This window comes from Nomascus leucogenys, chromosome 24, assembly GCF_006542625.1.
Source record: "Nomascus leucogenys isolate Asia chromosome 24, Asia_NLE_v1, whole genome shotgun sequence".
In the NCBI taxonomy this organism is placed as follows: Eukaryota; Metazoa; Chordata; class Mammalia; order Primates; family Hylobatidae; genus Nomascus; species Nomascus leucogenys.
In genome coordinates, this window is record NC_044404.1 from 2726572 (window position 1) to 2750159 (window position 23588).

General features: G+C 52.6%; 1 protein-coding gene and 1 pseudogene across 3 annotated transcripts in view; both read right to left on the bottom strand.

Moving 5' to 3' along the window:
- Positions 1–2621: 2621 nt before the first annotated feature.
- On the bottom strand, positions 2622–5929 carry LOC100582807 (annotated as a pseudogene). The gene is made up of 3 exons (XR_123071.4): positions 5601–5929; positions 4940–5311; positions 2622–4623 (listed from the first exon to the last, which is right to left on the bottom strand). The product of XR_123071.4 is annotated as an uncharacterized LOC100582807 (transcript).
- Positions 5930–6074: 145 nt separating this feature from the next.
- Positions 6075–23588, bottom strand: part of SLC35E2B (solute carrier family 35 member E2B) — a 34497-nt gene continuing 16983 nt past the window's right edge. For both annotated transcript variants that reach the window (XM_030805128.1, XM_030805129.1), the window contains exons 2-9: positions 21655–22123; positions 21341–21476; positions 20727–20854; positions 16806–16926; positions 15096–15149; positions 14665–14737; positions 10523–10668; positions 6075–8098 (exon numbers count right to left, since the gene is read on the bottom strand). In XM_030805128.1, coding sequence (XP_030660988.1) covers positions 7861–8098; positions 10523–10668; positions 14665–14737; positions 15096–15149; positions 16806–16926; positions 20727–20854; positions 21341–21476; positions 21655–21976 — 1218 coding nt within the window. In that variant the 5' untranslated portion in view covers positions 21977–22123 and the 3' untranslated portion in view covers positions 6075–7860. The remainder of the gene's footprint in view (positions 8099–10522; positions 10669–14664; positions 14738–15095; positions 15150–16805; positions 16927–20726; positions 20855–21340; positions 21477–21654; positions 22124–23588) is intronic.

Genomic DNA, 23588 nt, shown 5'->3' on the forward strand with positions numbered 1-23588 from the left:
GGATGATGACGCACAAAACAGCGCTTGCTCAGGTCCAGGACTCCAGAAGAAACACCGCCGTGAGCGCACTTCCGACTTCGGCGCGGGCTGGTGACGCAGGAATCGGGGCTCCGGGTGAGCAACGCCTACTTTTAGAGCAGTTTGCGCCTGCGCGGAACGCGTGGCCGGCTTCCGGGAATCTGACCGGGATTTTTCCGGTAGCGAAGCCCGCGCCTGTGGCAAGGCTTGCGAGCAGAATTCCTTCGCGTTGGACTCCCGCTTTCCACCCTCTTGATCGCTGAGACTCCTAGTGGCGGGTGGGTGGAGCGCGCTCCATTTAACTGCTGGTTACCTCGTGAGGCGCCTCAGGTCTGTGTGTCTTGTAAAGGCCGATCTCGGAATTTAACTCTGAACCTTACCCAAAATCAGGGCACGGAGAGCTCTTACGATGTGATTTTATTTTATTTATGTGTTTACTTTTGAGTCGGAGTCTCGCCCTGCCGCCCAGGCTGGAGTGCAGTGGCGTCGTCTCGGCTCACTGCAGCCTCCTCCCGGGTTCAAGGGATTTTCCTGCCTCAGCCTCCCGAGTAGCTGGAACGACAGGCCCTCGCCACCACGCCCGACTATTTTTTATATTTTTGGTTTAGACGAGGTTTCGCCATATTGGCCAGGCTGGTCTCGAACTTTTGAGCTCAAGTGATCCGTCCGCCTCGTCCTCCTGAAGTGCTGGGATTACAGGCGTGAGCCACCGCGCCCGGCCTTTTACAATGTGATTTTGAAGCTAACACTAGCGGTGGGTCCTCAAAGTGCAAACTCACTGGGTATGGTGCTTCCCCCAACTCCCAGGGCCCCACTCCAAACCCATGGATTCAGAGCATTGCAGGAGAAGAGGATAAAACGAGTAATTAATTCCCTTTCCATATGTCAGGTTATCCTCTTGACTTGAAAAGACACGGAAAAATGCTTTAGACATCTGAATCTCAGGAAAGAAACAATGAAAGATAAACATCCGCATTTACTGGGCCTGAAATGGGAAAATGAAAGACAAGAAATTGGCAAGAAATTGACAAGGGCACAAGAAGGGAGATGGGTGTTGGAATGTTTTTCATCCCGGAATGAAATGCTGCTTGCTTTGTGTACCCAAGCTCTTTTTTTATTTTTATTTTTTTGAGACACAGTCGCGCTCTGTCGCCCAGGCTGGAGTGCAGTGGCGCGATCTCGGGTCACTGCAAGCTGCGCCTCCTGGGTTCACGCTATTCTCCCGCCTCCACTCCATTCTCCCGCCTTAGGCTCCCGAGTAGCTGTGACTACAGACGCCTGCCACCACGCCTGGCTAAATTTTTTTGTTTTTTGTATTTTGGGTAGAGACGGGGTTTCACCGTGTTAGCCAGGATGGTCTCAATCTCCTGACCTCGTGATCGTCTCTGCCTCCCAAAGTGCTGGGATTACAGGCGTGAGCCACTGCGCCCGGCCTCCCCCAAGCTCTTAATGTTGCTTCCTGAGTTCTTGGTAACTGGGGAAATCTCCATTTTTTTTTATTTTTACTTTTTTTGAGACGCAGTCTTGCTCTGTCGCCCAGGCTGGAGTGCAGTGGCGCCACCTCGGCTCACTGCAAGCCCCACCTCCCGGGTTCATGTCATTCTCCTGCGACCCTCAGCCTCCCAAGTAGCTGGGACTGCAGGCGCCCACCACTATGCCCGGCTAATTTTTTTTATTTTTAGTTGAGACGGGGTTTCACTGTGTTAGCCAGGATGGTCTTGATCTTCTGACCTCGTGATCCGCCTGCTTTGGCCTCCCAAAGTGCTGGGATTACAGGCGTGAGCCACCGCACCTTTTTTTTTTTTTTTGAGAAAAAGTCTCGCTGTGTCACCCAGGCTGGAGTGCAGTGGCACAATTTTGGATAACTGCAGCCTCTGCCTCCCGGGTTCAAGTGATTCTCCTGCCTCAGCCTCCCGAGTAGCTGGGATTATAGGCGTGCACCACCACACCTGGCTAACTTTTGTATTTTTAGTAGCGACAGGGTTTTGCCATGTTGGCCAGGTTGGTCTTGAACTCCTGACCTAAAGTGATCTGCCCACCAGCCTCCCCAAGTGCTGGAATTACAGGCATGAGCCACCGTGGCCAGCCAAAAATCTCCATTTTACCTTTCGTTTGTGAAATCTGTGAGCACAAATGCAGCCACTCACGTCAAACCCTAACAAAATCGACCCCGGGGGCCACGAGGAGGGAGTGGCCTCGCACTTGTGCTTTTAATAGGAGCTGCCACAAAGGCCTTTCCCAACCAGAACTTTGGGTTAAGCCACTTCTGTGAAGACCCTCTCTGCTAGCAACAGCCAGCCCCACCGGTGAACAAAGGCCACCACCGCAACAAGCTCCTGTAGCCACTGATCTTTGTGTCAGAACAGCTTACATGGACTTCCTTCTGCCTGCAGAAGCTTGCCCTTGCCCCAGCCCCTCAGATGAGCCTGTGGACGGACCCTGGATTGCAATCCTTTGCTGTTTGCAAACAGCCTCTTGTTTTTGAGAATTGGTTTCTCTTGCTCATTTTAGGTTGCTAGAAACTGGCGTAGGCAGTAAGATGCCAACCTTGATCATTTTAGTAGCATGAACAGCAGAGTTACACAAGGAAGAAAACAAAGCAGTCCATATTTAACATTTATTTTACTTTGCTGAGCAAGAATCATAGACAGCTACAACCATGGCTGCTTAGTTTAGACCAAAATAACCAGGAGGCATCCACAGGATTAGTTACACAGTATCAACTTCTCACCACAGCAGAATTAACAGTGACTCACTAATTAACAGAACCGTTTGCTAGAAAGCACTAATTTAGTTATATAAATACTGAAATAGGTCACATACAAAACACTATAAACATCTTGTATGATGTACTTTTAGTTCTCCATAGTTTTGTTTGGTATAAAGGAAATATAATTTGGCTGTGACATAGACTGTTGACGTAATTTCCAAGTTTTCCCGTATGGGGAAAGTTGCCCTGACTTTGGCCCTTTTCAAGGTGGAGCCTCCAACACCACATTGGCAGGTTCAGACTCCGTGAACAGTCTAAATGAGCAAGTCAGCTGAAAGCCACTTTCAGATGACAGTGAAATGAAATGGAAAACAACAAACAAAAAAGGACTGCCAGTTGGAACAGTTTCCAACCGAGTTTTCGTTGAGTGAGGATCCAGCAGCCATCAAACTCAAACATCAGGGGCCCGCAGGGAAACTGGAGGAAATACTTAAGAGACAGCAAAGCTGAAGGTTTCTGTGCTCTGAGGGATCTGAGCATGGACATCCCACTCCTGTATCCTCAGCCAGACAGAGAACTAGCCAGATTCATTAGGGGAGCTCGGATGCTCTCATTCTATAAAGTAGGGCCCCCAGCAGGGCACGTGCATACATTGGGAAAGAATAAACCCCTCAGTACCACGTTGGTCAAAGGCAAGAGAGAGAATTCTATTTCCACTTGGAATGTCATTCTTGTTTACTTCTTCCAACAGTGAAATACTTCCAGGCCTTCGAAAGGCCATCCTTTGGACACATGTAAAAAGCTGTCTTGTTCGCCTGTTATTCCCACTGACCTGTCTGAGTGATCACCTGGGAGCATGGCGGCAGCAAGCAGAGCTCACCGGTTTTGGGACAAGGATTTTAAAGGCAGCTACAAAGCGGAGTTCTATTTGCTGATGATAGTCTCTGTTCAGCTCTTTAAAATGACTGTCTGACTCACCATGGTAATTTTTCACAAATTAAAGACACATTTTGGGTTGTGCAACAGTGTTCTTATCTTTCTAGGCAGGCAGATTATCTTAATGCTGTTATACAGGGAATTGGGACTCTCGGATTTTCTTTTTTAACCTTTTTATGCCATTCAGTAGGGGAAGTTTCCTTGAAAGTTAGAGAGCTGCACATCTCTTAAGTATCAATGTACAGAAGCAGATGACCCAATTCGGGAGGTGGCTCAAGTGTTCTGTTTGTTTACAAAGGCACAGACCTCGACCACGGACACACCCAGTGGAAGTAACAACACCCGGTGCATTTCTAGAAGCACATCTGTGACAGTTCAACAAGAACTTACTATTCAAGAAAAGTATTACACAAAGTTATTTTAAAAAATATGTCTGTACAGTCGTTAACATGGCCAAGCCAGGCCTTGGGTTTTGCCTCTTGGTGCCCGGCTGTGCTAGGAATGCCATGAAGACCAGCGGCTGGAAACCGACTTGGGCATGGAGAGGAGACTGAGGGAGAGGGAGGGGACAGCACGACTGAGCAAGGGCACAGTGCTGGCCGCCTCATCGGCTCCAGGCTCCTTCTGCCAGGATGAGGAAGAAGCCCCAGAGCAGCGTTACACAGGAAATCACCCTATTTGCTAATCATTTGGAAAAATGTTTGTTTCTGGTCCACAAACAGAAAATCGAAACAGGATGGAAGCTCCTTGTGAGGGTGGAGGGGAGGGCACCAGAGGATGTGCGGCTGGAAATTCCAAGGTGCTCAGAACCAGGCGCCTGCACCTCTCCTTATCCCAGACCACAATCTTCAAAGAGGCCAGAGGGAAGCCTGGCAGCCACATTCTCGATGGGGAGGTGGACAAGGCCACCCTGGGGGTTGCTTTCAATCTGTCCTCACAAATCAACAACCCCCCGCCACCTCCAGGGCATTTTTTTTTTTTTTTTTTGAGACAGAGTCTCGCTCTGTCGCCCAGGCTGGAGTGCAGTGGCAGGATCTCGGCTCACTCCAAGTTCCACCTCCCGGGTTCACACCATTCTCCTGCCTCAGCTTCCGGAGTAGATGGGACTACAGGCACCTACCACCACGCCCGGCTAATTTTTTTTTTTTTTTTTTTTGTATGTTTAGTAGAGACAGGGTTTCACCGTGTTAGCCAGGATGGTCTTGATCTCCTGACCTCGTGATCTGCCCATCTCGGCCTCCCAAAGTGCTGGGATTACAGGCGTGAGCCACACACCCAGCCTTCCAGGGCATTTTCTAATAGTGTTTCTTTTTGAGACGGAATCTCGCCCTGTTGCCAGGCTGGAGTGCAATGGCACGATCTTGGCTCACTGCAGCCTCCACCTCCGGGGTTCAAACAATTCTCCTGCCTCAGCCTCCTGAGTAGCTGGGATTACAGGCACCCACCATCACACCCAGCTGATTTTTGTATTTTTAGTAGAGATAGGGTTTCATCACGTTGGCCGGGCTGGTCTCAAACTCCTGACCTTGTGATCCACCAGCTGCAGCCTCCCAAAGTGCTGAGATTAGAGGCGTGAGCCACCACACCCGGTCTTCTATTAGTTTTTGAGGAAAGCAGAAAAAGAGAAATGGAGGCCGGGCACGGTGGCTCACGCTTGTAATCCCAGCACTTTGGGAAGCCGAGGCCGACGGATCACGAGGTCAGCAGATAGAGACCACGGTGAAACCCCGTCTCTACTAAAAATACAAAAAATTAGCCGGGCGTGGTGGCGGGCGCCTGTAGTCCCAGCTACTCGGAGAGGCTGAGGCAAGAGAATGGCGTGAACCTGGGAGGCGGAGCTTGCAGTGAGCCAAGATCACGCCACTGCACTCCAGCCTGGGCGACAGAGCGAGACTCCGTCTCAAAAAAAAAGAAAAAGGAAAAGAGAAATGGAAACCCGGGGGAAGTCACGTGACAATACATCTTCGCAGTGCTGTGAGCACACACCTGGCCTGTCCTCCATACACAGGTCAGCGGTTTTATACAAGTGGCTGCAGCAGGTGCAGTAGTGCACGCCTGTTATTCCCAACACTACGGGAGGCTCAGTGGGAAGGACTGCTTGAGCCGAGGAGTTCAAGACCAGCCTGGGCAACAAAGTGAGAGTCCAGCTCAACAAAAAAATAGCCAGGCATGGTGGCATGTGCCTGTGGTTCCAGCCACATGGGAGGCTGAGGTGGGAGGATCACTTGAGCCCAGGAAGTTGAGGCTGCAGTGAGCCAAGATCATGCCACTGTACTCCAGCCTGGGTGACAGAGCAAGACTGTCTCAAAAAAATAAAAAGGTTACTTATGGGTTAAAAAAGCCTCATTTCGGTCCATCATCATGGCAGACTTTTTCGAGTAGGTAGAAGTTAATGAGTCATAATTATTGCTCTGTTTCTGAACGATTTTATCTTTACGAGGGGCTATTTTTGTATTTCCCAGGTGAGAGGCCAAATGGAAAACCAGTGAAGTGACCATGGGTGCCAAAGGCCTAAAGAGCAGGCAGGGAAATGAGACTCGGGACCACTGGAGCCCCATGCTGCCTCTGACAAGCCCTGGAGCTCTGGGTCTCAAAGGCTGGCTGGCAACAGGCTGCACCGGGCATGGGAATCCGCCGGCTGCGAGATTGGGGGTAAAGAGCTCGGACATGGTCAGAAGCCTCTGCCCAATACACAACTCCAGTAGCCACTCCTCAGGCCTCCTGTGCCCTCGGGGGTGCGTGACACTGAGGAGGATGAGTTGAGCTGGCTGGTGGCCCCAGCATGCAGTACTACTGTCCCTTGGGGAGAGTGGGACGGGGTGGGCGCCTGACACACACCACGTGCCCCAGAAACATTCAGTGCGGACGCTTCCTTTTTCAGCAAGGACGGCGCCCAGGTAAACGCCACGTAACCCAAACCATCAACACTGCAGTTTCCTGCCCAAGGCTCACATGGGGAACCGGACAGGTGCTAGATGATGAGATTAGGAACAGTGGGCTCTGAGGGAGGACAGACAGGCTCAGCCCATGGGGACCTCAGAACAGCCTGCCTGATACTCGGAGTCCAAAGAAGAAAAGGAATGTACACATCTCCTCCCAAGTTAAACAAGAGAGGTTTGTCCTCAACCTCAGGGTTGGAAACCACCACAGGTAGGAGGGCAGGGTGCCCTGGGGTTGGGGGGAGCTCATGCAGCCCAGGGTGGGGAAGGGGTAGGGGGGCAGGGTGCCCCCTGGGGGGAGGCGGGCAGGGGCTCACACAGCCCAGGGTGTGGAAAGTGATGGGCAGGGGGCACCCCAGAGTGGGGGGCACATGCAGCCCAGGGTGTGGAAGGTGATGGGCATGGCACCCCAAAGTGGGGAGCTCACGCAGCCCAGGATGTGGAAGGTGACGGGCAGGGCACCCCGGGGTGGGGGCTCACGCAGCCCAGGGTGTGGAAGGGATAGGAGGGCAAGGTGTCCTCTGGGGGAATGGTGGGGGCTCACGCAGCTCAGGGTGTGGAAGGGATAGGAGGGCAGGGTGTGGAAGAGGTAGGGGGCCTTCCTCTGAACAGAAGCGACTGAACAGCCTCCGTGGTCATAGCCCTTGAGCATGCAATGCTGAAGCTTGAGGCTTGCGATGCCTCTGGGATAGTCTGAGGATGCCCACAGCCCTGGGTCAGATGGGGAGAAGTTCTGAGTGCCCACTGTGGCAGCAGGAGGCCCTTCCAGGGCACTCTGTCCCCTCCTGTCGGCCCTGCTGTGTGGCCTCATGCCCAGGGCCAGTCTGCAGCCGGTCCAGGGCCTAAGCGCCTTCGATGGCTGGTGTGGGAAGCTGAGTGCTCTCTTGGCTGTAGCAGGGAGCAGCTCTCGTTGGCACTGGACCTAGCTCTGGCTTCCCGTGGACCCTGGGGTGCCATCCAGAGAGGAAGTGGGCACCCCCAGCATGGGAGCGTCAGAGGCTGTTTTCACATTACACGGGGATGGGCTCAGCTGACAACGGTCAGCTACTGGTCTGGTCTCTACTCCAGGAAGCTGATACCTGGAATCCCCAGTTTGAGTTTCTGCTGGTCTTCACCGACAAACCGAGAAAGCCGCAGCAATGGCCAACTTAGCTCCCCGTGTCCTGCACCCCAGCAGGACCATGGAGGAGGGCGTCCCTGCCCATTTCCGAGGGATGCAGTGTCATGAGGACAGCAGCGGCTGGCAGCTTCCTGCTCTCAGGGATGCTGCCTGGGGTCCTGTGGAAGCAGCGGCTCCACCATGTCCTCTGGGGCCCGGCTGGTGGCTGCAGCCAGGCTCTGCAGCGCCTCCTGCTGGTGTTGCCTGGCTTTGTTGTAGAGCAGGACCCCAACTGTCACCAGGGCTGTGCCGACGGCCGACAAGCTGGTGATCTTGTTGCCAAAAACGATTACGCTGAGCCAGATGGACAAGGCATGCTTCACGGTGCTGGCGACGCTGCAGAGACAAGAGGAGGCAGCAAGGGCGCTCAGGGTCATGGTCATCTCGGCCTGTGGCCAGCAGCTTGGCTAAGCCTGGGTCTGGGGGCTGGGGTGGGGTGGGGGGGACTCAGGGTCACGGTGACATCAGGCCTGCGGCCAGCAGCTCGGCTGACCCCGGGTCTGGAGGCCAGGATGGGGCGGGGATGCTCAACGGGACCTGGGTGGTGATGAGCTCAGCCCAGGGGTTTGGGAGCTTTGTGCGGGGCTTGCTTGCTCCCTTGTCCCTTCTTTTTTGAGGGGTATTTTTCATTATTAAAAAAGGCAGAGGAGGAGAAACCTAAGGAAGCCACGTCCTGTGATCTAGACGCAGGAATTCATGACATCCGCCTCATCAGCTTCATCCAGTCGAGTTTGTCTCACTATGCAGCCCAGGCTGCTCTTCAAATCCTGGGCTCAGTGACCTTCCCACCTGGGCCTCCCACAGGGCTGGGATCATAGGCAAGACCCACCACACCCGGATGAAATATTTTTAAGTAAATTACAGGTATCATGACGTTTCACCCGAGTACTTCAGCCTGCTCTCTAAAGAACAAGAACATCACCAGGCGTGATGGCTCAGCCTGTCATCCCAGCACTGTGGGAGGCCGAGGTGGGTGGATCGCCTGAGGTCAGGAGTTTGAGACCAGCCTGGCCAACATGGTGAAACCCCATCTCTACTAAAAATACAAAATTAGCTGGGCGTGGAGGCGCATGCTTGTAGTCTCAGCTACTTGGGAGGCTGAGGCAGGAGAATTGCTTAGACCCGGGAGGTGGAGGTTGCAGTGAGCTGAGATCACACCACGGAAATCCAGCTCTGGGCGACAGAGCAAGACTCCGTTTCGGGAAAAATAAAATAAATAGGCCGGGTGCGGTGGCTCACGCCTGTAATCCCAGCACTTTGGGAGGCCAAGGCGGACAGATCACAAGGTCAGGAGATCGAGACCATCCTGGCTAACAGGGTGAAACCGGCAGATCACAAGGTCAGGAGATCGAGACCATCCTGGCTCACACAGTGAAACCCCATCTTTACTAAAAAATACAAAAAAAAAATTAGCCAGGCGTGGTGGCGGGCGCCTGTAGTCCCAGCTACTCCGGAGGCTGAGGCAGGAGAATGGGGTGAACCCGGGAGGCGGAGCTTGCAGTGAGTCGAGATCGCACTACTGCACTCCAGCCTGGGCAACAGAGCAAGACTCCATCTCAAAAAGTAAAATAAAATAAAATACATAAATAAATAAATTGCAACTTCATTCAATCTGTCCAGTTACAGAAGTAGAAAGAAGCTGAAGGATCCTTCCCCGTTTCTAGAGCTGCGCTGCACGGCACAGGAACCAGTGGCCACAGGTGTCGAAGTTCAAACTGACAATAATCAGCTTGAATTCCGAATCTGGTTCTTGTTATATTTTCCACATTTCAAGTGCTCAGAAGCCGTATGTGGCCGGTGGCTCCTGCACTGGACAGCCCAGAAGAGACCATTTCATTCCTGCAGACAAGACTAGTCAAAGTGCCCTGCTATTCTAGACAGAAAAGCACTCAATTTCAAAAACCTTCAAACGCAAAGACTTCTAGTGGAGATTTCCCTAAAAACCTATTTCACACAGTTTATGGTTTATTTTATGGTTTATCATTTCCTTTTTTTTTTTTTTTTTTGAGACGAAGTCTCGCTCCCAGGTTGGAGTGCAGTGGCACAATCTCGGCTCACTGTAACCTCCGGCTCCCGGGTTCAAGTGATTCTCCTGCCTCAGCCTCCCGAGTAGCTGGGATTACAGGTGCCCGTCATCACACCCAGCTAATTTTTGTATTTTTAGTAGAGATGGGGTTTCACCATGTTGACCAGGCTGGTCTTGAACTCCTGACCTCAAGTGATCCACTTGCCTTGTCCTCCCAAGTGCTGGGATTACAGGCATGAGCCACTGGGCCAGGCCTATCATTTGTATTTCAAACAGCATGGGTATAAAATGGCATAGTAATTACAGTGCATAGCCACAGTCATCCCCGTGGAAGAGAATCACATGTGTCCCTTATAAAAATACCTAGATTTCGGCCGGGCGCGGTGGCTCATGCTTGTAATCCCAGCACTTTGGGAGGCCGAGGCGGGCGGATCATGAGGTCAGGAGATTGAGACCACGGTGAAACCCCGTCTCTACTAAAAATACAAAAAAATTAGCCGGGCGTGGTGGTGGGCGCCTGTAGTCCCAGCTACTCGGAGAGGCTGAGGCAGGAGAATGGCGTGAACCCGGGAGGCGGAGCTTGCAGTGAGCCGAGATTGCGCCACTGCACTCCAGCCTAGGCGACAGAGCGAGACTCCGTCTCAAAAAAAAAAAAAAAAAAAAAAACCTAGATTTATAGTCTCCTTTGTAAACAACCTGGACACACTCAACTCTTGGAAAGTTCCTCTGCTCACCTGAAAGTCACAGGGGAGATTTTCCCCATGAGGGCGTAGGCTGTGACGCTCTGAAGGTGGAACAGGACTCCGTCTGTCAGAAGCAGCAACACCACGTCCTGGTTGTAGCTGAAGCTCTTCCCGCTCCTCCCGATCACTGGGACGTCCTATGTGGCAAACAAAAGGATACTCTATTGGTTTCCATTTTCCATTCACTAGTCATCCACCAAAAACGCCCAGCGTCACTCCTGCCCAGAAACTGGGTAAAGCTGCTGCCACTGAGGACAGCTCTGAAAACGCCTCGAGGGGACATCTGAACTGTGCACTCATCCATTTTCTGTTTTTTTCTTTGTTTTTATTACTTTTTGCACTAATTAATTTTCACCATGCTGATGCAAATGGACAACAAGCACATGAAAGAGGCTGAACATCACCATCATCAGGAAAATGCAACAGAAACCCCAGTGAGGGGCTGGGTGTGGCCAGTCTGGCCAACACGGTGAAAGCTCGTTTCTACTAAAAATATATAAACTAGCCAGGCGTGGTGGCGGGCGCCTGTAATCCCAGCTACTCGGGAGGCTGAGGCAGGACAATCACTTAAACCCAGGAGGCGGAGGTTGCAGTGAGCTGAGATCGCACCACTGCACCCCAGCCTGGGCAACAGAGTGAGATTCCATCTCAAAACAAACAAAAAAAATTAAACATAGAATTATTATGTAATCCAGCAGTTCCACTGCTGGGTATACACCCACAAGAACTGATGGCCCTGGCCGGCAACCACAACTTCCTCGCAGGGAGAATGGCCAACTCAGTCAGCCTTGACAGCTAATGGATTAAAATCCAGAAAACCACAATAAGAACAGAACTTGAAACTGCATCTTACCCAGAGAACCCTCTGTGTCGGGGACTCTAGGGAAGTCTACAAATTGCATTTAGAAGGTCCATGAACTCAACTGGGAAAAAACTGCATCTGTATCTTTACTAACCTTCACTTGAAACTCAGCATTTCATTCAATTATGAATGTTGGGAATAAACTATAATAATACTACAAATAGGCCAGGTGCAGTGGCTCATGCCTGTAATCCCAGCACTTTGGGAGGCCGAGGCGGGTGGATCACCTGAGGTCAGGAGTTTGAGACCAGCCTGACCAACATGGTGAAATCCTGTCTCTACTAAAAATACAAAAATTAGCAGGCCATGGTGGCGCATATTCCCAGCTACTTGGGAGTCTGAGGCAGGAGAATCACTTCAACCCGGGAGGCGGAGGTTGCAGTGAGCCGAGATCACACCACAGCACTCCAGCCTGGGTGATGAAGAGTAAAACTCCATCTCAAAAAAAAAAAAAAAAAAAAAAAACTACAGATACTTTCATATCTTGTTAGCAGTTGTTGCTGATACCCTGAAATACTATTTACCCTCATCACTACATCAAATTACCACAGATATTAGGCTTACTACTAGATCTGGTTATTTAATGAGTTAATAAAGAGGTACCTATTATTAAAAATGTTAGCTGTAATGCATGACTAAAATGATACCTAAAAAAACAGAATTGGAAAGCAGGGGTCTAAGGGGATATTTGGCCATATACCCAGATCGTTCACTACTACAGAATTATTTGTAACTGCCAAAGGCAGAAAGAGCCCACAATGGATGGATGAATAAACAGAATGTGGTCTTACCCACACAATGGAGTATTATTCAACCTTAAAAAGGAAAAAAGGGGCTAGGTGCGGTGGCTCAAGCCTGTAGTCCCAGCACTTTGGGAGGCCGAGGCAGGCAGATCAAAAGGTCAGGAGATCAAGACCATCCTGGCTAACATGGTGAAACCCTGTCTCTACTAAAAATACAAATAATTAGCCGAGTGTGGTGGCGGGCACCTGTAGTCCCAGCTATTCGGGAGGCTGAGGCAGGAGAATGGTGTAACTAAACCCAGGAGGCGGAGCTTGCAGTGAGCCGAGATCGCGCCACTGCACTCCAGCCTGGGTGACAGAGCGAGACTCTGTCTCAAAAAAAAAAAAAAGGAAAAAAGGCTGAACGCAGTGGCTCATGCCTGTAATCCCAGGTGGGAGCCACCTTTGAGAAGCCGAAGCTTGAGCCCAGGAGTCTGAGACCAGCCTGGGCAATACAGTAAGACCCTATCAATACAAAAAATAAAAAAAATGGCTGCATGCGGCAGGGCGCGGTGGCTCACGCCTGTACTCCCAGCACTTTGGGAGGCCGAGGCGGGCAGATCACGAGGTCAGGAGATCAAGAGCATCCTGGCTAACACGGTGAAACCCTGTCTGTACTAAAAATACAAAAAAATTAGCTGGGCGTGGTGGGGGGCGCCTGTAGTCCCAGCTACTAAGGAGGCTAAGGCAGGAGAATTGCGTCAACCCAGGAGGCGGAGCTTGCAGTGAGCCGAGATCGCGCCACTGCACTCCAGCCTGGGTGACAGAGCGAGACTCTGTCTCAAAAAAAAAAAAAAAAAAATCGGCTGCATGCGGTGGCTCACAGCTGTAATCCCAGCACTTTGGGAGGCCGAGGTGGGCAGATCACTTGAGGTCAGGAGTTCAAGACCAGCCTGCAGTGAGCCCAGATCACGCCACTGCAACATGGGCAACACAGTGAAACTCTGTCTCTACTAAAAACACAAAAATCTGCCAGAGTGGTGGCACACACCTGTAATCCCAACTACTCGGGAGGCTGAGGCAGGAGAATCGCTTGAACCCGGGAGGTGGAGGCTGTAGTGAGCCAAGATTGCCCCACTGTGCTCCAGCCTGGGTAACAGAGCAAGACTCCGTTTCAAAAAATAAAAATAAAAATAAATAAATAAATAAATAAATAGATAAGCCAGGTGTGGTGCATGCCTGTCGTCCCAGCTGTTTGGGAGGCTGAGGCAGGAGAATCACTTGAGCCTGGAAGGCTGTGGCTGCAGTGAGTTATGATGCTGCAGTGCTCTGCAGCCTCGGTGACACAGCAAGACCCAGTCTCAAAAAATACAAAGGAAAGAAACTCTGATACATGCAACAACACGTGTAAACCTCAGAACACCAAAAACCCCACGCTGTGTGAGACAAGCAGACACAGAAGGACAGATGTGATATGATTCCACTTGTATGAGGTCCTTAGAGTCGTCAAATTCAGAGACAGAAAGTGGAATGCGGGTACCAGGGCTGGGGGATAAGAATGGGGAGTATGAGAGTGTAGAGGTTCAGTTTTGCAAAATGAAGAGTTCTGGAGATGGGTGATGGTGATGGCCAGCTTTACACTTAAAAATAGTTAAAATGGCGGCCAGGCACAGTGGCTTATGCCTGTAATCCCAGCACTTTGGGAGGCCGAGGCGGGTGGATCACGAGGTCAGGGGTTCAAGACTGGCCTGGCCAACATGGTGAAACCCCGTCTCTACTAAAAATGCAAAAAATTGGCCGGGCGCGGTGGCTCATGCCTGTAATCCAGCACTTTGGGAGGCCGAGGCGGACAGATTGCTTGAGGTCAGGAGTTTGAAACCAGCCTGGCCAACATGGTGAAACCCCATCTCTACTAAAAATAAAAAAATTAGTCAGGCATGGTGGTGGCAGGCGCCTGTAATCCCAGCTACTCGGGAGGCTGAGGCAGGAGAATCGCTTGAACCCGGAGGCGGAGGCTGCAGTGAGCCCAGATCACGCCACTGTACTCCAGCCTGGGCGACAAGAGAGAGACTTCGTCTCAAAAAAAAAAAAAAAAAAAAAATTACCTGGGCATAGTGGCACGCACCTGTAGTCCCAGCTACTTGGGAAGCTGAGGCAGGAGAATAACTTGAGCCTGGTAGGCAGACTCGGCAGTGAGCAGAGATCATGCCATTGCACTCCAGCCTGGGATATAGAGCGAGACTCCTTATCAAAAAAAAAAAAAAGTTTTTCTAATAAAAAAAATTAAGCTAACCTAAAAGTCCTCTCAAGTTGAATGATGAAGAATCAAAACAAAACAAACAAACAATAAACAAAATAAAAGTCTTCACACAAAAGTCTGAGCTGCAAACCCCGAGTGGCTCCCAGGGCAACTCAGCTAAGCAGGACCCGCAGCGGAGCTGGGCCCGACCAGCCAGCATACGGCCTGGAAACGGAAGTCATTCTGCTCCTGAATCACCGGAGAAGGCAGCCGGGCAAGTAAGGACGGGACGCCTGTGTCTGAAACCCACCGTGAAGAAGACCCGGGCCGGGACGAGCATGGCCACCGCGGCGGCGCTGGTGTAGAACTGCAGCTCCGGGGCCCTGTGGGCGACAGAACACGCTGGGCTCCCCTGTGTCAGGAGAGGCCGTGTTCACATGCAGCTCCCTCACAGCAAGAACACCCAGGCACCCCAGGCCACGTTCATTCTCTCTAGGCAGGACTAGGGCCGCTGCAGCTTCCCAGAAATGAAAGCGCAAACGCACACCAGGCTGGCCGAGGGGCTCAAGGGAGCAGCTGAGAAACAGGCGGGTCCCTCCCGAGCTTAGACAGGGTACTTGTAAAGGCCACCCAAGCCAGACAGGAAGGGAGTCAGGTCTGTGGGGTGTTCTGACTCTTACAGTGGGCAGGAAGTCCTCTTCGACTTATGACTTGGAGATTTCGCTGAAGAATAATACTTACGAGAACCTGTATTTGTCCCCGCTGAGAAGCTTTTTTGAAAAAACATTTTGCAAACTAGAATAAAGAAAAGAGGTTATGCATCAATACTAGTCCTTGGCACAGAACATCAGGGAGACAAGGTGTCTGCGCTCACACGGAGCGATGGCAGCAATGACCAGACCTCAGTGGTGCCCTCCACCACGCCTGGCTAATTTTTGTATTTTTAGTAGAGATGGGGTTTCACCATGTTGGCCAGGCTGGTCTCCAACGCCTCATCTCGTGATCCACCCGCCTCAGCCTCCCAAAGTGCTGGGATTACAGGTGTGAGCCACGGCGCCCAACAGATTTTTTTTTTTTTTTGAGACAGAGTCTCGCTCTGTCACCCAGGCTGGAGTGTGGTGGCACAATCTCCGCTCACTGCAAGCTCCGCCTCCCGGGTTCATGCCATTCTCTTGCCTCAACCTCCCACGTAGCTGGGACTACAGGCATCTGCCACCACGTCCGACTAATTTTTTGTATTTTTAGTAGAGACGGGGTTTCACCGTGTTAGCCAGGATGGTCTCGATCTCCTGACCTTCTGATCCGCCCACCTCGGCCTCCCAAAGTGCTGGGATTACAGGCGTGAGCCATTGCACCCAACAAATTTTTTTTTTTTTTTTTTTTTTTTTGAGATGGAGTCTCGCTGTGTCCCCCAGGCTGGAGTGCAGTGGCGCGATTTCGGCTCACTGCAAGCTCTGCCTCCCGGGTTCACGCCATTCTCCTGCCTCAGCCTCTGCGAGTAGCTGGGACTACAGGCACCCGCCACCACGCCCGGCTAATTTTTTGTATTTTTAGTAGAGATGGGGTTTCACCGTGGTCTCGATCTCCTGACCTCGTGATCCGCCCGCCTCGGCCTCCCAAAGTGCTGGGATGACAAGCGTGAGCCACCGCGCCTGGCCTAACAAATTTTTATTTTTACTTCTATATTATTCAAAATCTCACCACAAACCTGTTTTGCTTATTAGTAATAATGATAAACTCTCACACACCAGTGGTGGTGTCTTTTCCTTTCTTTCCTCAAAAGCAGGAAAAGCCTAGAAGCCGGTCATTCTCAAAGGGCAGGTTTTGCCAGGGCTGGAGTGTGGCCATTAACAGCACGGCAGGGATGCGGACGCCCAATTCTGGGTGAATGTGAACAGCCCCTGAGGTGCAGCGTCCACCGCTCTTCTCTGAGTGACAAAGACATGAATAACAGGGCCCTCTCCTCTGGGACCCGGCAACACGCTGTCCTCGCTGTGGGAGTCGGCCTCTCATCCTTTCTGCCATCGTGACATCAGGACACAGACGGCCACCAAGGAAGCAGAGGATCTGCCTGACCTGGAGGCCACGCAGCTCCCAAACAGGCAGAACCTGCCGCTGGGGGACTGTCCCTGCTCTGGCAGCTGCATGAAGACACACCGAGCGAGACACACTGCTGAGCGTATGCCACGCATTTCAGCATTTATCAGCTAACCGTGTCTCCACGGTTAGCATTTTAAGTATCAAGACCGTCCATCCTGAAATTGCGGCTTGTTTTTGAGAAACTCACCTTACGGGGATACCTGCTGTTTTGCTCTTTAGGAAAGGGTAGCATCGGACGCACCTGCTTTGGCTCACCGGAGGAATTCTCAGCTCACCTGAGAATCCGCACACCCAGATGCAGGCGAGTGAGCACCGGGTCTCATCCCCCTCACGCCCTTCTCTGTGACTCACCAGTCCATGATGTTGGTGGACAGTGCGGCTGAGAACCCCAGGACGTTGAAGCTGATCTCAGTGGCCGTGCACAACGCCAGCCCGCCCATGACTGGGATGAGGGAGAGGTTGACCAGCAGCCCTGGCGAGAGGACAGCCACTGTGAGTGGCTCACCCACCGGGTGGAAGCTCCCTCCCGAGGGCCAGGCTGTTTCCATCCCCTCTTATGAAAGGAACGGACGCTTCCTTCAATTCAAAAACAATACTTGTCAGTTTCTTCACATTGTGAGATAAAGCAAATCAAAGTCCATGTCTGCGAACAAGCCCTGTCCCCACGGCAAAGGTGGCGCCTTTCACTCTGCATGAGTGGGCGGGCGAGCCACAGACACCTTCCTGATTCTGTGAACGCTCCTGTGAAACGGTGAGTGTGAAGGAGATGGTCCCCAGGGAACTGCAGAGAAAGCGGGCCTGTGGGCCGGGAGGGGAATGCCCACATTGAGTTTATGCTTTTCTGTTTCCTTCTGAAATGTAACAAAACACTTTTACGTGAAGGATTTTTTAAAAATCTATGAAACACAGCCCACACCTGTAATCCCAGCACTTTGGGAGGCTGAGGCAGGAGGATCACTTGAGCTCAGGGGTTCAAGAACAGGGCTGAGCAACGGTGAGACCCCCACCTCTACAAACAATACAAAAATTAGCTGGGTGTGGTGGCACACGCCTGTGGTCCCAGATACTGGGGAGGCTGAGGTGGGAGGGTCACCTGCGTAGGGGAGGCCGAGGCTGCAGTGAGCTGTGATCACGCCACTGCGCTCCAGCCCAGGTGTTAAGAGTGAGACCTTGTCTCAAAAGAAGAAAAAGAAACTGAGTCAAGTTAACGTGGGAAACCCACAGATGCGGCCCAGCCGAGACCCTGGCGTAGCAGAGGGACCTGATTCCGTGTGGGGAGGCTCCAGCCACAGGGGGGTCCTCTCGTTTGCCATCACCTGGTCTTGTCCTCTGATGGAAACTGGTTGAATCACAGACAATATTTATGAAAATTGTAGAGAAAACTGGAGACCGTGAATGCCATTTCACCCTTCACGGAGGACGTGCTGCTGCTGATGACATGCAGCTGGGGTGTCATAGACGCCTTTATCCAGCACCAGATTCCTATCTCAGCTGAAGGTCTGGAGTCTGGGGCTCCCCATGGTGGGGCGCCCATTCCAGCTTGTGCCCCTCCAGCCCCAGGAGACTGCTCTGCTCAGAAACCATTAGCAAATGCACCGGGGAGGGTGGTGCCTTAAGACAGGGTCAGTTCTCTGGGCTGCCAGAGGCTCCGGAAGCTGGATGCCTCAGGCCCTGGCAGCTCTGTCACTCTCCAACGCCTCCCCCACAGACTCCTTTTTGCTAAATGGTATCAAGATTTTCTCATTGTTGTCAGCAAGAGAGTTGGTTTTCTAACATCTTATCTACCATGGTTGGAGGTCAAATTGACATTTTAAACTTGCTGGAAATAAACGACTCCTTTCTTGCATGGCTCGATGGGCAATAAGGTTCCTCTGTGTCATTTTGTTTGATTTTTTGGATTGCTTTTTAAAGCCGGACGCGGCAGCTGATGGCTGTAATCCCAGCACTTTAGGAAGCCGAGGCAGGAGGATCACTTGAGGTAAGGAGTTCAGGACCAGCTTGGGCAACATAGTGAGACCCCATCTCTATAAAAAACACAAAAATGAGGCCGGGGGTGCTCATACATGCACTGAGGGTTGGCCCTGCTGTTCTCGGCTTCTCAGGTTCTGGAGCTGGAGATGAACTCGGACCTCAAGGCTCAGCTCAGGGAGCTGATTACTACAGCAGCGAGGGAAACTGAAGTTGTTGGTGGTCAGAAAGTTATCACGGGCAAGTGCAGCAGCTCACGCCTGGAATCCCAGCACTGTGGGAGGCTGAGGCGGGCAGATCAGAAGGTCAGGAGCTCGAGACCAGGGTGGCCAACGTGGTGAAACCCCATCTCTACTAAAAATACAAAAATTAGCTGGGTGTGGTGGCAGGCGCCTGTAATCCCAGCTACTCGGAAGGCTGAAGCAGGAGAATCGCTTGAACCCGGGAGGCAGGGGCTGCAGTGAGCCAAGATCGTGCCACTGCACTCCAGCCCGGGCAACAGAGCGAGACTCCATCTCAAAAAAAAGAGGGCTGGGTGTGGTGGCTCACACCTGTAATCCCAGCACTTTGGGAGACTGAGGCGAGCGGATCAACAAGGTCAGGAGATCGAGACCATCCTGGCTAACACGGTGAAACCCAGTCTCTACTAAAAATACATAAAATTAGCTGGATGTGGCGGTGGGTGGTGGGCGCCTGTAGTCCCAGCTACTCAGGAGGCTGAAGCAGGAGAATGGCGTGAACCCGGGAGGCGGAGCTTGCAGTGAGCCAAGATTGCGCCACTGCACTCCAGCCCGGGCGAGAGAGCGAGACTCTGTCCAAAAAAAAAAAAAAAAAGAAAAAAAAAGTTATCATAATCTTTGTTCCTGTTCTGCCACTGAAATCATTCCACAACATCCAAGTCTGGCTAGTAAGTGAATTGGAGAAAAAGTTCACTGGTAAGTATGTTGTCTATTGCTTAGAAGAAAATTCTGCCTAAACCAACTCAAAAAAGGTGTACAAAAAATAAGCAAAAGCGTCCCAGGATCCACGCTCCGACAGCCGCGCACGTCTCAATCCTTGAGGACTCGGTCTTCCCAGGTGAAATTCTGGGCAGGAGAATCCGCGTGAAATGGACACAGCAGCTCACAAGGGTTCATTCAGACAAAGCCCAGCAGAACAATGTGGAACGCAAGGTCTGAACTTTTTCTGGTGTCAGTAAGAAGCTCACAGCCAAGGCTGTTAATTCTGAATCCCCAGAGTTCCAAGTTTCAATTGTTAAGAAAAATGACTAACGTATATTCACGGTGAAAAAACAAAAAAACACACAAAATACAAAAATTAGCCAGGCATGGTGGCACATGCCTGAGGTCCCAGCTACCCAACAGGCTGAGGTGGGAGGATCGCCTAAGCTGGGAGGCAGAGGTTGCAGTGAGTCGTGACCTTGCCACTGCACTCAGCTTGGGTGACAGAGCAAGACCCTGTCTCAAAAACAAAAAAAAACAACAAAAACGGACTTGACTTTCAGGCTTTGATTTTGTTATAATCACCTAACCGTGTGTGCGGGTCTCAAGTGCACGTGCGGCAAGCCCAACCCTGCCTTGGCCCCTCGGCCTCCTCCCGTCCCCAAAGGCAGACAGACACTTCCCTTGGCCTTAAGATCTTGTCGTTTCTTAAATAAGCGAACACGTGTGCACACCCCCCACTCTGTGCAAGACGCCACACTCTGTGGGTGCCTCTGCCCCTCGCTGGTTTTCATGCAGCCACACACTGGGTATGCGACATGGGGCCGACATGTCGCTGGAAATCGCCTGTGAGTCATTAAGAGGTAGGAGAGGCAGGAGCCTGGGTTGCAGCTGAGGTCAGGGGCTGGGGCCCAGGAGAGGCCTGTGGTGGCGGGTGCTGGGGAAGCTGTGGGGTGCTGGCACAGGCAAGCCCACGGGCCAGGAGCCACTGCCGCCAGTGTGGTGCTGGCCTAAGGCGGCCCCCATCTGTCCTCTTCAGGTCAGTGATTGGCACCTGCAGTAATCTTGCTTGCCAGGAATCTGTCCAGTTCCCACCTGTTGCCCCACCCAGTTAGGCACAACCCTGCCCTGACCTCCGCATGCCAGTGTGAGAACACCTGGCAGATGACAGGCTCCAAGACACCCCCGCACACGTGACTGTGGGGAAAACGTTTCAGGAGAGAAGTGAAGGCACTGCCAGTGTGGGCACTGCTCTGAGTGGTCCTCCCGGAAGAGCCCCATGGCAGGCGGCAAAGACGGGCACCACGGATGGTGGCCCGGGATGGTGGGGCGCAGGCGGAGGGGTGGGGCCCGGGGGCCTCACCTGTGTACTCCCCCAGAATCATCCGAGACATGATCACCGTGAAGATGGGGGCGGAGCTCTTCACCGTCTCAGCAAACGAAACCGCCACATTTTTCAGGCTGACCAAACCCAAAACCACAGTTGCAAACCTAAAAATGAGCCAAAAGCACCATTACCTTAGAATGAGTCTGTCTGTCTGCACCCACCGGGCAGGCTCTCCAAGGGGCTCGCTCGGTCGGTGGGCATGTCGGTGGGCACGTCGGCCCCTCTCCGCCCACCTCCTCATCACCAACGTGGTGCCTGGACCCGCTTCTGTGACGCTTTAGGTTGAGCCCCCAGGAAACGGCACTGCGCTCAGTGTGAAGTGACTTCTGCCACCCCTTGAAAACGCCCCAGAGACAAGGAGGGACCCTGTCCTGAGACCCACCAGCCCGGAAAGAAGCCAACTGAACACACGTGGCAGTGAGAGCCACGAAGCCACATTCATCTGGTGTCCTGAAATTTGGACCGCCCTGACGCTTTTATAAAGTCAGCACTGAAAACTCACCAGCCAGCAGAGTCCCCGCTCTAGTAACGAGAGGGACTTTACATTTAAAGAAAAAGAGACACTCAACCAAAACCAGGAGATTCTTTACCTCATCAGACCCACAAACAGCATCGTCATAAGGAAGTTGGGTGGGTAGGAAAGCCGGGCCTTGTGCTGATATAAACAGCAAGGAACGAGGGTTTTCACACACCCGATAACCGTGGTGGACAGCATCTGCACCGCGCCTGCGGGAGGGAGGGGGCCAAAGACAAGAGGGAGAATCACCCCTCCCGCGCCTGCAGCGGGCTCCACCCCCGGGCTCCCATCCTGACCTGGGCTCCCCCGGCCCTCCCGGCTGGTTGCTGGCTGCTCCCTGTGGGGTGGCAGACGGCCGGCTTCCACCCTGCCCGAGCTGCTGCCTACCTAGCATGCTGGGCTCGCCTCCCAGCAGGGACAGGATGTACTTGTTGAGGAAGAGTGTGCAGAAGCTGAAGAAGAACCACAGCGTGAGGTAGAGCAGCGCCCGCGAGCTCCACACACCCAAGTCTGACTCGATGACCGTGGTCTCTGTGATGGTGACGGTCAGTACGTTCTCATCTGCGCCGCCGTCACTCTTGGCAAAAACAATCTTCTCACTTCGGTGACCAGACAGAGAGCCCCAGCTGAGAGGCGACCTGCCTTTCAGCTTCTCTTCGGAGTCAGGAACGAGCTCTTCCAGTGCCGGGGTTTTCACCGAGGACGACATGCTGAAGCCACTACCACGAACGATTTTACCTCCAGGCTGGGCAGCATGGGTCACCGTGACCGCCCGGGGGTGGGGCCGCAGCAGGGACTCCGGGCGCCAGGAACGAGGCCACCAGGGCCTCTCCCAGGCAAAGCGCAGAAGCAGACGCTAAAACGTTAAGAAAAGGAAACACATTATCCGTTTTGAACATTTAATGTCCTCAAAGGTTTCAACCGCCAATTTAAAATCACTTTGAAAATGCAATTGGGCTGGGCGCGGTGGCTCACACCTGTAATCGCACCACTTTGGGAGGCCAAGGCGGGGGATCACCTGAGGTCAGGAGTTCGAGACCAGCCTGGCCAACGCGAAACCCCCGTCTCTACCAAAAATATAAAAACTAGCAGGGCGTGGTGGCGGGCGCCTGTAATCCCAGCTACTCGGGAGACTGAGGCAGGAGAATTGCTTGAACCCAGGAGATGGAGGTTGCAGTGAGCCGACACGGTAGCACTGCACTCCAGCCTCAGCGACAGAGTGAGACTCTGTCTCAAGAAAAAAAAAAAAAATGCAATCGTTCACTGTCCAAAGATTTTTAGTAATTGAATCCCGTTTTTCTCTGCGCGTGTTGGCGGATCCTTGCTCTTGAGAGACAGCCTCCTGGCACACTTGGCTGTCTTCCTGGCAGACCTGGGGCTGTGGGTCCTTCACGCCCTGGCTGGCAGCTGCATCTTCTCGATGGGCTTTGTGGCTGCCACTGCCGGGTGCCCCCAGGACTAATTCCATGCTACTTTCTTTTTCTTCTTTTTTTTTTTTTTTTGAGACGGAGTCTCGCTCTGTCACCCAGGCTGGAGTGCAGTGGCGCGATCTCAGCTCACTGCAAGCTCCGCCTCCCAGGTTCTCGCCATTCTTCTGCCTCACGCTCCCGAGTAGCTGGGACTACAGGCGCCCGCCACCACGCCCAGCTAATTTTTTGTATTTTTTTTTTAGTAGAGACGGGGTTTCACCGTGTTAGCCAGGATGCTCTCGATCTCCTGACCTCGTGATCCGTGCGCCTCAGCCTCCCAAAGTTCCATGCTACTTTCTAGACAGACTCCGTGGTATAAAACCACACTTAACACCTGCTTCACGCTCAAGCGACTGTGGCTTCTGGGCGAGACACCCCCTCCCTTCCCACGAGCTCCAGGAAGGTCAGAACAGCCCGTTTCCTCCCGAGGGCCAGTGGGAATCTTCCCCCCACCTCGGGCTTTGCGCAGGCGCCACTGTGACTCTGCAGCACTGAGACCTCACCTCCCCCAGGTCTCAATCCCAGTGCTCAGGCAGCCCAATTTCCTGCTTCTCACACCTGGGTTTCTCTTCCTACTTTGGGGGCGGCTGTGCATCTAAAGGGGCGCCTATCCTGTCTCACCAATGCGCTCTGGGAGCGTGTGGTGCCGGCCGTGCTGCCCGACCCAGTACCCCTCCTCATCTCGCTTCTCCCAGAAATTGGGGTTCCCACCTCACTCACGACCTCCTTCTGTGTTTATGTTTATGCACTTGCGTGCGTGCTGTATCTGTATATAAATATTCTGTGTTCACACTGAGGGATGCACGCCACCCCCTCCCCCGCCAAGACCTCGCCCGGGTGCTCAGGCTGGCC